Below are 13159 nucleotides of genomic sequence, written 5' to 3' on the forward strand. Positions count from 1 at the left end.
GCACACCAATAGTCCCATTAGCCTGAGGACTCCCCTGAGCCCAGGAGTTCAAGGACAGCCTGGGCAGCAGAGTGAGGACCCTTGTCTTTAAAAAGAAAGCAAGTATTGTGAGAAAAACTAAAACACTGGTTAAGTGGGCTTTTAGCCCTAAGACTAGTTTCAGATTTTACACCAGGTAGAGAGTAAACTAGCAAAGAAACTTGTACTAATAGGGACTGAAGAGGTGTCGTTCAGTGGTTTAGAGCACTAATCTTGGAGATAGCTAGGGTTTGATTCTTAACACCCACAGAGTGACTCAACCATCTATAACTCCAATTCCAGGAGGCCCAAGAGCCTCTTCTGACTTCTGTGGGTAAAAAAAAAAAAAATATATATATATATATATATATATAAACTAAATCTTAATTTTAAAAGTTAATTCTAGAAATTTGACTATGAACACATACCAGGCCAGCTCTTGATATCTTTGTCAACTATTTAATTCCTAGCTGTCCTCAAACTCAGGCTCAAAATTTGATCAGTCCAGTAAGTTTAGAATAAAAAAAAAAAAAAACTAGCAAACTAGTCAGGCAGTTGAAAGAAAAAGGCAGGTGGATCTCTTGAGTTCAAGGCTAGCTTGGTCTACACAGTGAGTTCCATGACAGCTGGGGCTACATGGTGAGACCTTGTTTTTCTTTGTGTGTGTGTGTGTGTGTGTGTGTGTGTGTGTGTGTGTTTTGTTTTGAAGAATAAAATGAAACTTAAGGTGAAGCCAGATTGGTTTTTCCCTTTGCTTGGTGCCAGGCTAGGCCAGTGCTCCCATCTGGTGGCTTTGAGGGTCTGCTGTGTGGGTAAGAAAATGTTTTTAAGGAGAGAAGTCTTCCCGTTTCATTTAAAATCACAGGAGACTAGTTGTGCTTGTGCTTGTGCCAGATAGAGGCACGCGTGTTGAGGGTTGTTCAGATAGAGGCACGCGTGTTGAGGGTTGATCAGATAGAGGCACGCGTGTTGAGGGTTGTTCAGATAGAGGCACGCGTGTTGAGGGTTGTTCAGATAGAGGCATGCGTGTTGAGGGTTGATCAGATAGAGGCATGCGTGTTGAGGGTTGATCAGATAGAGGCATGCGTGTTGAGGGTTGTTCAGATAGAGGCATGCGTGTTGAGGGTTGTTCAGATAGAGGCATGCGTGTTGAGGGTTGTTCAGATAGAGGCATGCGTGTTGAGGGTTGTTCAGATAGAGGCATGCGTGTTGAGGGTTGATCAGATAGAGGCATGCGTGTTGAGGGTTGATCAGATAGAGGCATGCGTGTTGAGGGTTGTACAGATAGAGGCATGCGTGTTGAGGGTTGATCAGATAGAGGCATGCGTGTTGAGGGTTGATCAGATAGAGGCATGCATGTTGAGGGTTGTACAGATAGAGGCATGCGTGTTGAGGGTTGTTCAGATAGAGGCATGCGTGTTGAGGGTTGTACAGATAGAGGCATGCATGTTGAGGGTTGTACAGATAGAGGCACGCGTGTTGAGGGTTGTACAGATAGAGGCATGCGTGTTGAGGGTTGTACAGGAACTGTAGTGGGGATTGTGCTTTTGCACCATAGGGACATAATTGTTTAGAGTTGGCCAGGAGCGTGCTCTACTTCATCAAACCAAAGAAGTTAATCTGCTTGTATCTTTAGAAAAACTAGTAGGATTTGTTGTGGTTAGAGAGTAGCTGTGGTTGTTGAGAGTAGCTGTGGTAGTGAAAGGTACAGCTTGAATTGTTTGCATTCAGAATGTTTTTGTTATTTCTGTCAATGGGAAAAAGAAGGAAAATTTAATTTTATCAGATAACACCCAGGAATAGTCCCTTGGGGCATGACACAGCAATTAGAGAGCTCATGGTCTACCCAAAGAACGGAGGAGGCACTGAGGAGTGGGACATGTGTGTGGTAGAAACTGTCTCACAGGTGTCACATATACCACTGTGTGTGTGCATATGTGTGTGTGTGTGCATGTGCAAGTATGAATAGGGAGAGCAAGAGCACAAGCTCTCTAGGGAGGCCAATGGCAGGTGCCCTCACCTGTCATTCTCCATCTGTCCTTTGAGGCAGGGTCTCACTGAACCTGAGGCTTGTTCTTGGATAGTTAGGATAGAAGCCAGCCAGCCCTAGCCACCCTCCTGTCTCTGCCCTCTTGAGTAGAGTTAAGGTATGTGAGACACCCAGCTTGCTTTGTGGTTGCCAGGCCAGTTGCTAAGCCCCAGCCGTCCTGCTCACAGGCCAGTTCTCTTAACTGGAGAGCTATCCCTCCAGCCATTGCAGGAATGTTTTAATGGAAATAACACAGAATTATCTAAGAGTTTTTGAGAAAATAACCCATGCTACTTTAACACTTGTTCTTCTAAACCTTATTGACAGAAACTCTTTAAAAACCTAGTTGTGCAGTTGGGATGTAACTCAGTTTGCAGTGTGCTTGCCCAGGCTGCACGATGTCCTGCTTTCATGCCCGCTATCACATAAACCTGGTGTTGTGAAAGGAGGGGTTAGGATATAATATCCTCAGCTATATAAGGAATCTGAGGACAGTCCAGGACACCTGAGATTCTATTTAAAACCAGTAGGTACCACCTGGTTCTAATCACAGTTTGCATCATTTTGTGTTCTGTTTCTCCTAATTTTCACGTAGTATCTGTGCTACCATAGCAGATCCCAGAAACAGGGGTAACACAGTCACATTTGTCTTTTAGAAAGACAACCCTAGCAGTGGTACAGAAGATGGCTTTGAAGAGATGCAAAATGGGGTTAAGGAAAAGACATGCATCCTGAGGCTTAGAACCATTTCCCTCACTGTCTGCACTCACTGCCTGACTCCACAGAGACCAATCTAATGTTGATTGATCACTGCAGTACAGGAGAACAACAGTTCTACCCTCTGGGCAGCATCAGAGCACCACACTCATGGGTCCATTGTCCGGTTACTCTCACTTGTGGCACATCACCAGCTAGCTGCCCCTGGTCAAGAATGTGATCCTGATAAAGATCGCAGAATTTTGTCGTTGAACAACATATGGTGATGGTGATGACGACCTCGACGATAGGAAGCCCTGACTCAAGAGCTCTGCCTAGCTGTGGTTTAGGAGAGGTCAGGAGGGCCCGTGTAGGCAGGAGACTCTGCCCTGCCCTGCTTTCCCGTGCTGAGCTGCCTCCTCTTAGAAACTAGGAAACTGTCACCTCCGGTGTCACGGCCTGCCGCCGTTTCAGCAGTAGCATCTGGTTTGTGGGTTTTTAGGGGGGAGGGGAGCTTCTTAATTAATTTCAACCTTTGGGAGTTAACTGCTGTAGGAACTGCCTTGGAGCCATCTCCGGTGATGGCTGTAGAAGCCTATGAAGTGGTTGCCACTTTAAACAGCTTTCATAAAAACCTCTACTTTGGTTTTTAAAGTTGTTTCATGTTTGCGATGCACCCTGATCCAGTCTCACTTTGTCTGTAGCATCCAGGTTGGTACAACTGAAGCTGTGTCAGTTGGAGGGGTAGAGGGCGAGGTTTGAGGGAGAAGCAGATGGGACTTCTTTCCTCCTCCCACCGAGGACAGCCCTCAGGTGCTAGAGGATTAAGTGCTACTTTTAACAGGTCCAGTCATAGGTAGCAATCTGGTCTGGGTTTTAGAACTTAAAACTAACATTCCACTTTGACAAAAATCTCTTAAATGTTATCTTCCCTTTTATTTAAAAATAAAGAAACCTCTGAATTATTGTTAGTATAAAATTACCATCACTGTGCTAACTTGTTAAAAAGACCATACCAGATTTCTTTATGGGTCTGTATCTTATGGTTTCCAAAAAAGAGTACCAGGTGAATATTTGCCTGTAATTAATTTGCTACTTTATATTAAATGAGCTGTGGAGATTAATTTTTCCTTAAACTCTGAGACTGTTTTATATAATTGAAAACATGTCAGACCTGGTGGCTCTTGCCAGAATCCCAGCACTGAGGAGGACATGGCAAGAGTCACCACAAGTGCAAATCCAGCCTGTGTACATGTCAGGTTCTAGGCCAACCAGAACTACAGAATGAGTAGTAGAAGACGGAGACCAGCAGCAGATCTGGGAATTCAAGGCTGCTGCGGTCTGCGTAGTGAGTTCCAGGACAGTCAGGCTGTATCAAGAGAGAGGGAAGGGGGGACATTGGCACTGTAAGTTTCTAATGCTCCACAATAAAGACCTATCGATTAAGGGCCTCAGCTATCTGTGATGAGGCCTGTGTGTGGCTTTGCTTGTATAGACATGCAGTTTCTTCTGTGGCTTCCTGTGTTTAATTTTTGAGGAAAAGTATTTTTTAAGTAGATATATGTTATATTAACATATTTGTCTATTTAAAGGAAAACTACTACTGTCTATTGAAAAAAATTTTTTTTGTTTCCACAGAAACCTGCTAATATTTTAGTTATGGGTGAAGGTCCTGAGCGAGGAAGAGTAAAAATTGGTATGTTCTATCTATGATAAGTCACAGTTCAGTATAGTTTTGAAATTGCTGTAGGCAGCTATATTACTGTTTTCTGTATCAGTATGTGTGTATATCTGTAGTTCCAAATGTCAAAGCATTCTAAAAGTACATAAAAGGGAACACCTTCCCCCGTCTCAGACAGTCCTTAGAGCACAAACTGCTGTAGTTATAAAATAAGCACACAGGCAGGCTTCCTCCAACCATCTGCCTTAGTTAAACAGCTCTTGAAGCTGGTGGCTTCTTTCCTCCTCGGAGGCCAGCCTTGTCTCCTCTTAGAAGCACATGGCTGATTTGATTCTCCCATCAGTCTCTGTAGCCAGGTTAATGAGAAGAAGCACTGCTGTCAGCTCTCCGTATGCAGGGCTGTCCCTGGCCTTGCCTAAGGGCAAAGGCATTCATGGCAGTGCACCTTGATGCTCTGTGCTGTCCTCTGTGTCAGACTTCTCTAAGGTCACAGTGTGACAGGACAGCAAAATTTACCCTAACTGCTGCTGCTTCCATTGTCGTTGTCCTAAGCAGTGTTTGTTACTTGTATTTAGTTTGTTTGGTATGGGGGTAGAAGACATGTAATTAAGTTATAAATTAGTGTAATTAAGATACAGAGTCATAAGAACACAGAACACAGTTAGCAGTAGTATAAAGTAGAGCACTGGTTCCCAGCCTTCCTGTTGCTGCGACTCTTTAATACAGTTCCTCATGTTGTGGGGCCCTCCAACCATGAAATGACTTTTGATACTATTGTAAATTGTAGTGTAAATATTTGTGTTTTCCAATTGTCTTAGGTTCTGTGGAAGGGTTTTTCAACCTCAAAGGGGGTTGCAACCCACAGGATGAGTGGGGACTGCTGAAGTAGAGGCTCCTGTAGCTATATGCCTCCTCACCCGCCCAGTAAAACTCGGCTCTTCTCCACCTCTCCCCCACCCTCCTTTATGAGTCCCCCCAAAGCTCATGGTCCACTTAGTTGTAAGAACATGTGATCCATGTTGTCCTCTGAACCACAGACTCTCGTTGACGTCTGACCCTGATCATCCTGGGCCACCAAAGGCTTGTGGCCTTACGTGAGCCTCTGAAGGGATCTCTTCCATCTGATGTCACACTGTCAGATTCAAATCTTAGTCCTGGGAATACAGAATGGCCTAGGCCGAGTCAGAGAACAGTTTTTTGTATGTCCTTTACCATCTGGTTTAGAAAAATTCTGCATAGCACATTTAAGTTCTCCCTTAGAATTGCACTTCTGTGTAGTAGTGCGTGATGGTGGAGTTCTGGGTGGTACCACTCCATCAGCTACTCACATTTCAAAGGGAATATTTGATAATCTGATTTGAGGTGTTTATTTTTTGCCAAAATTTGTGGGTTTTTTCCTCCATAATTAAGTCAATTAAAGGTAAATCTATTTCATTAAAAATATGAAGAATATATACTGAAGGTTACAATATGGCTTAGAGGTTAAGAGCACTGGCTGCTCTCCTAGAGGTCCTGATTTCAGTTCCCAGCAACCATGTGATGGCTCACAACCATCTGTAATGGAACCTTGTGCCCTTTTCTGTGCAGGCATAACATTGTATATATAATAAATTAACATAATGTTAGAATTAAATTTTCCAGATGGTCTTGACTCTTGACATCTCCCAGTGGGCGGTAAATGTGGGTCATCCTGCATTTGTGTGTAGTGACTGCATGGGAAGCCATACAGAGATGAAGCCTCTAAGATTATGGATTAGCAGTACACAGTCCATAACCAAGTAGTTTGATGGCGTGGTACTGGTGCCAAGAACTCTTCAGTGCCATCTTGGAGACCTAGTTTTGTGATTTTTGTTGTTGTTGTTGTTTTTGAACTTCTGTCTCATGTGAAGAAGCACAGAAGTGAAATAAATAGCCTTTCAACTTAAAAAGTACAACGATTCTTTTAAGTTAGTGAAACTCTGCCCAAGTAAGTGAGGAAATAGTATTAAAATTCTCTGTAGTCACTCTGATGACCACTGTGAACAGGCCTGTTGATGCAGACAGTGGAAAGAAACCCCACTCTGTCGCACCTAAGTACTGAGAGGTGAAGCATAGCTTAGCGACAAGCCTGTCCCAACCCAGAGCTGTGGCCTCTGAACGAGGTCTGCCTTACCCGGAGAGCTGACCGCAGGGCCTGTCTGTTTAAGAGGTGAGGAGCTGATCTCCGGTGGTTCTGCATTTCATTCAGGAAGAATGGCAGAAGCTTTATCCTCCTACCCCGGAGGATCTGCACACATTCTTGATGACAGCACTGGTAAATGAGACTGCATATGCAAAGTAGACAACTGTTGACTGATGTGGTTTTGTTGTTGTTTTTACAGCTGACATGGGCTTTGCCCGATTATTTAATTCACCTTTGAAGCCTTTAGCAGATTTGGATCCAGTGGTTGTAACATTCTGGTACCGAGCTCCAGAATTACTCCTCGGAGCACGACATTATACCAAAGCAATTGGTGAGTAGGACTAGTTAAAATTACAGGGCTTTAAAATTTTTTTCTGTGAAAGAGACATTTTTGTACATGTTTAAATCAAGTATTAGAAAATTATAAAAACAAACCCCCAGAATTCACTATCCATATATACACATTACTACCTGATAACATGACCTTGCCCATCTCTTTACAAAAGAGGTTCAGAATGTTTTTTAAGTTAAAAAAAAATTAGTTTTATATGAAAAGAGAAAACTAAAAATTTTCAGTTCTACAACTTTATACAAACGTTCTTTCTGTCACCAAAGAAATGCTAACGTCTAGGCAATATCTCAGAAACTAAAGAGAGAAAACGTGTAAACTTGAGGAGTTAAGACTTATTCAAAGTTAGGAGCAAGGCACTCCTGCTTCCTCACGTCCCATTGTCAGCTGTGTTAGTGATGTCACGGTGCGGGCCGCTCTTTCTCAGGTCCTCTGGTGGCTGCCATTCAGGTTGTTGGTAGCTCACTCACTCACAAGGTGCAGCGAATGAAGCTCTCACCCGCAGCCTTTTCTGCAACTTCCCCATGATTGACATCTCTTCTGCTTCACATTACTGAAGTGAACGCTACTGTAATCCTCTCCTTTTATGTTGATGACCTAGAGGCTTGTAGCCACTTCTCCTGTGACAGGTAACCCAGGCCTACCCCACCCCAACCCCACCCCACCCTTCCAACATTTTCCTTTTCAGTCTTCTAGGCTGTTGTGCTTTCTGCATCCCATGATTGTGTCTTATTTTTTCCTCCTGTGGCTTTCTTTGGAAGAGCATCTTATTGTCTGTAGTATTTCTGGGAAAGACCTTTATTTACTACGTGGTTTAGAGCTGTGCTCTGATACTTCTTCTTTGCCTTTAGGTAGCAGTGTGGCTAATTCGCTCTCAGATCAGTCTTCTCAGGTCACCATGGGTCACTTACGCTTGTCCCCTTCTGAAAACAAATGCTACTTATTTCTCATTTCCACATCTTATAGTGATTTTTACACATAGTCATTCAGCCCCTATCTGTCGTCTCTGGACAATTCTTAGGGTATCTGGTTCTTTGATCTCCCCTCGGAGTCTCCCGTTCCTTCCTTGTGGGACGTGCTGCTGAGATGCAGGGCCTCGTGGGGTTTTCCACTGTGCTTTTTCTTTGATGACTTTCTGACTTTCTTAGGAGCTCCTTTGACCATGACTTTTGGTTTATGCAGAGAAAAGCTTTGCTAATATCTTGGAAAACAAGGATTCCAATGCTTGTTTGTGGTTTGTCGTGCACCCAGAGTTTAGATTGGAAGATACTGTGTTCTGGGGAGTCAGCCATGGTCCTTTCAGAGCTTCCGGAAATTCAGGCAGTAGGCCTGAAGCCTCGAGCACACTGAAGTTCGTTGTCTTGCTCAGGCACATGCACTTGTCATGCTTGTCTGCATGTCCATCTTGGGGGCTCAATCATGGACGGACTGAGGGGCACACTACAGGTGTACAGACATGCTCTTGTTTCATCTTGGTCACCATCCCTGAAAGGATCTACCCTCGGATGGAGAGGTTGCCAGTGAAGGACCTATCTTGTCTGTGAGGCCTTCCATGGCCTCGCTGGGTGTCTTGAAGCTCAGAGCCATGTCCTTACCACAGTCAGGAAGCTTCTTACCAGGGTTCCGGCAGCCCCAATGCCAGCCATCTCCCTGGCAACCTGAGGAAAGAACCTGTGCTTTCTTTTCTTTCTCAGCTCTGTTTCCATTTGTGCCACTTCTCATCTGTGTTGTAAGGTCCCTTAATTACTTAGGTGACCCCTAGTTTCTCTATTTGTATTTAAGAATTAAGTTACCAAAGCCACCTGGGAACTCTGTGTTGGATCATGGGATACGTAGATTGCTGATTACACTTTGAAGTTCTCTAACAGTCAGCTGCCACCCCCAGGGAGAGCCAGATGCCTTAATGGGGCAGTCTGTGTTCTGAGGCCAGTCAGATGTGAGAGTCTCCTGGCTTTTGGCCCAGTTTTTCTATATCAAACAGCCGAGAGCATTGGTAGAAAATGGGAAGGGCCAGCTAGATGTTGAAACAACAGTCCTTCCTGGTTTGGCATGTTTGTTCGTCCACAGTGCTGCTCAGGCACTGTGCCATAGACTGCGGCCTTTTATGCATTGTTCCATCTGCCGTCCATGGACCGGAAACGTTTGCAGCATCTGTGTGGAACTCATCTTTACACCAGCTCTGTCTCCTTTTCATTCAGACTTTAGTCAGAATCCTGCCTCCTCACAGCGAGCATCCTGGAGGAAGGCGTCTGTGCTAATGCCATCTGGGGTAATCTTGCTCCCTCACCTACATCACATCCTTGCCTTGTCTGCAGTGCTCCAAGCAGGATCTAGAGTCCAGCAGACTGAACTCGCCTTCCTGACGCTCACCACAGTCCGCTAATGCCTAGTCCCTCCCAGTTGGCAGGTGAAACTAGATTGTCTAAAACTAGGCATTTGTATTTGTTAAAGATTTTGTTCATATTTCTGCGAAGCCTTTTCCATTCTCCAGATAGGAAAGATAGGATGCTTGCTGTCATCCTCTGAGTTAATCTTGAATCCATCCTGGGTTTTCACTTGGCAAAAACTTTATGTTCACTAATGTTCTTATCTGCTTTGAAATTACATTTTATTTCATAGAAAAATTATAAACATAAGTCAGATATGAAAAATTTCTTGGCAGCTTTGTATAAATCTAAAATTATTACAAAATATTAACTTTTTAAAAATCAGGCTCTTCTCCTCTTTCTCTGTGTGTACACTCTTTCTTTCTGTTCCCTTTTCTTGCCACCCATGATGACCCCCCTGACCTCAGTCCTTGGGGCCAATAAACTTACCTGAGAGCAGCTTTCCAATAAACCTTTCATACTTACATACATACTTGCATGCATACATACATACATATATACATGCATGCATGCATGCATACATACATGCATACATACATATATACTGTTTCTGAATATGTGCTGCTACCTAAACACATTTGAATATTTTTTCAAAAATATTCTTAAACAAATTGAAGATGGCTTTCTCAGTTAATACGATTGTTATTTTTTGCTATCAAAGAATTTAATATTTCAGAGCATTGTTACTTTTGGTAAGATCTTAGCAGACTGTATAGTTAGTGGAGTGATTATGAAATTAGCCCCATGCTCTGAGCACCTGAGACTCTGTTCCTAACTGTCTACAGTCCAGCAGCTTTAATCGTCCATCTGACATGGGAGAGTGCAGGGTTAACTTTGTAATTATCTTTCTCCTTCTACCTCATGTATGCATAAACAGGGGGCTACTGTAGTAACTTAAATATAAAGTCAAAATCTGGTACTTGTTCTAAGAGTTTAAAATCTGCATGAGAGGACAGCAGGGACACGAGCACAGAATGACATGGTCAGTTCGTGCTCACTGCTGACAGGTCCCCTGATTCACAGGAACTGTGTGCCCACTGCTGACAGGTCCCCTAGTCCTCAGGAACTGTGTGTTCACTGCTGACAGGTCCCCTGGTCCTCAGGAACTGTGTGCTCACTGCTGACAGGTCCCCTGGTCCACAGAAACCGTGTGCACACTGCTGACAGGTCCCCTGGTTCACAGGAACTGTGTGCTCACTGCTGGCAGGTCCCCTGGTTCACAGGAACTGTGTGCTCACTGCTGACAGGTCCCCTAGTCCCCAGGAACTATGTGCTCACTGCTGGCAGGTCCCCTGATTCACAGGAACTGTGTGCTCACTGCTGACAGGTCCCCTGGTCCCCAGGAACTATGTGCTCACTGCTGGCAGGTCCCCTGATTCACAGGAACTGTGTGCTCACTGCTGGCAGGTCCCCTGGTTCACAGGAACTGTGTGCTCACTGCTGGCAGGTCCCCTGATTCACAGGAACTGTGTGCTCACTGCTGACAGGTCCCCTAGTCCCCAGGAACTGTGTGCTCACTGCTGGCAGGTCCCCTGGTTCACAGGAACTGTGTGCTCACTGCTGGCAGGTCCCCTGGTCCACAGGAACTGTGTGCTCACTGCTGACAGGTCCCCTAGTCCCCAGGAACTGTGTGTTCACTGTTGACAGGTCCCCTGGTCCACAGGAACTGTGTGCTCACTGCTGACAGGTCCCCTGGTCCACAGGAACTGTGTGCTCACTGCTGACAGGTCCCCTGGTCCACAGGAACTGTGTGCTCACTGCTGACAGGTCCCCTGGTTCACAGGAACTGTGTGCTCACTGCTGACAGGTCCCCTAGTCCCCAGGAACTGTGTGCTCACTGCTGACAGGTCCCCTGGTTCACAGGAACTGTGTGCTCACTGCTGACAGGTCCCCTAGTCCCCAGGAACTGTGTGCTCACTGCTGACAGGTTTCCTGGTCCTCAGGAACTGTATGCTCACTGCTGACTGGTCCCCTGGTTCTCAGGAACTGTGTGCTCATTGCTGACAGGTCCCTTGGTCCCAGGAACTGTGTACTCACTGCTGACAGGTTCCCTAGTTTACAGGAACTGTTAACATAGGTACCTTTCTTAGCTGTTGTTTGTATCTGAGAGGTCATGAAGTTGACATTTCAGTATTTTTAAATAGGAACAAGATAGTGTAAGAGGAAACCTTCAGCTCTAGTTTGTACCTGGTTCTCATTCTTGCCTCGTATGTGAGTAGTCTTTGCGACTGGTAAAGCACTCAGATCCCCCACACCATTTAAAGGTTCCTGCTGAGAACTCTGTCTAGTATTTGGACTTTGCTGTCTGGCAGCTGATGTGTGAGCAGCCAAGCTGCCCTTGGAGTTAGAGATCAAAGCACCTGTAGCACAGGCATGTGTGTCCCTCGCAGTGCCATTCAGAGGGGTCCGAGCTGGGTCAGCAGATCGGGTTCACTGCAGGGTGCACGAAAGAAACGTCTGGCTTTGAAAAACTGCACCGGCCCATTCTCCACTGCAAATCCACTTCAGTGCTGTGGCCATTTTATCCATGGACTGCACTGGAAGCTGAATCATTAAACCAGAGAAAGAGAATAATGGGCTAGTGAGCATGTTATCTAGGAGACAGAGTCCTGAGTGTCTGGGTTTTCAGTTGTGTGTGTTTGGTGTTGGGAGGATGCTGAAGGAGAGGTTTGAGTTCCCAGAGAACTGTGACTAGAGCTGTCTTGAAAGTCTTCCTGAGTGTGGGATTGAGTGGTGCTCAGCCTCCAGGTGTCCTGTGTGCATCGATTGGCTGGTTCTCTCCAGTGGGGAGTTTGAGGTAAACAGGGAAAGGACAAACAGAATCAGCACGATTGATTAAACAGCGTTTAACAAATCCTCCTCCCTCCCTCTGGGTGTCAGCTGACAGATCCATCATCTGACTAGCAACACATGGCTGCTGCATGTTTGAGAAGCGGGAAGGTAATCAGCGTAGAGCCTCCCATGAACTTGGCCTATTTTCAAACATATGAGCAGAGAAAGGAGACACCTTCGAGAGAATTAGGAAGTTTTAGGGAATAAATACCTAACTATCTGACTAGAATTTGTGATTGGCGACTAAATCCACATGGTGAGGGTGAAAGGTAGAAATTTGTTGCACACAAGAGACAGGTGGAAGCTGTAAGTTTGAAGTGACTAGGGTTAGGTCAGTCGACCACTGTGCTTTTCCTTCAGGAGTGAACACCTCCGTGCTGTCATGGAGGAACTACTCCATTCTTCTTCAGGGCTTTCAGTAACTAACTAGATGAATCATTGTAGTATCTTTTGAGTATATTGTAAGTTCAGTTTTTAAAATGCAGATGATCCGTTACCCATTTTTAATCCTTAGCTTGCCCAAGTGGTGAAGATGGTCAGAGATTACATTTATATGCAGTAGCTTTCCTGTGTACCCTCTAACACTAAAACAAAATAGCCTAACCTGTTTCTTGATAAAACCCATGTGGTAGTATTGTCTTAGCGGGACAGTGCACACCTATAATCCCAGCACTTGGGAGGCAGAGGCAGGTAGATTTCTGAATTGAGGCCAGCCTGGTCTACAGAGTGAGTTCCAGGACAGCCAGGGCTACACAGAAAAACCCTGTTTTGAAAAAACCAAAAGAAAGAACCTCTTCCCCCAAATGAAAGGATATTATTGATCATCTTAGTTTTCTTAGATGAAAAAATTTATGTGGTTAAAAAAATTAATCAAGTCTTCAAATTATGAATCTTTATGTAAATAGATGAACTTGTCACTCCAGAATGTAAATATGATAATTTATATTACAATGAGAATTTTATGTATGAAAATATAAAAAAATCATAATTGTGATAAATATATTTC

At 44.6% G+C, this 13159-nt stretch overlaps 1 protein-coding gene across 6 annotated transcripts in view; it reads left to right on the forward strand.

Moving 5' to 3' along the window:
• The window catches only part of Cdk8 (cyclin dependent kinase 8), a 78069-nt gene that overhangs the window by 53449 nt on the left and 11461 nt on the right, over positions 1–13159 (forward strand). For all 6 annotated transcript variants that reach the window (XM_021162569.3, XM_021162568.3, XM_085837435.1 and 3 more), the window contains 2 exons: positions 4382–4439; positions 6785–6916. In XM_021162569.3, the coding sequence (XP_021018228.1) occupies positions 4382–4439; positions 6785–6916 (190 nt within the window). The remainder of the gene's footprint in view (positions 1–4381; positions 4440–6784; positions 6917–13159) is intronic.

The sequence above is a fragment of the Mus caroli genome, unplaced genomic scaffold, assembly GCF_978045245.1.
Source record: "Mus caroli unplaced genomic scaffold, Mus_caroli_1 scaffold_4, whole genome shotgun sequence".
Lineage (NCBI taxonomy): Eukaryota > Metazoa > Chordata > Mammalia > Rodentia > Muridae > Mus > Mus caroli.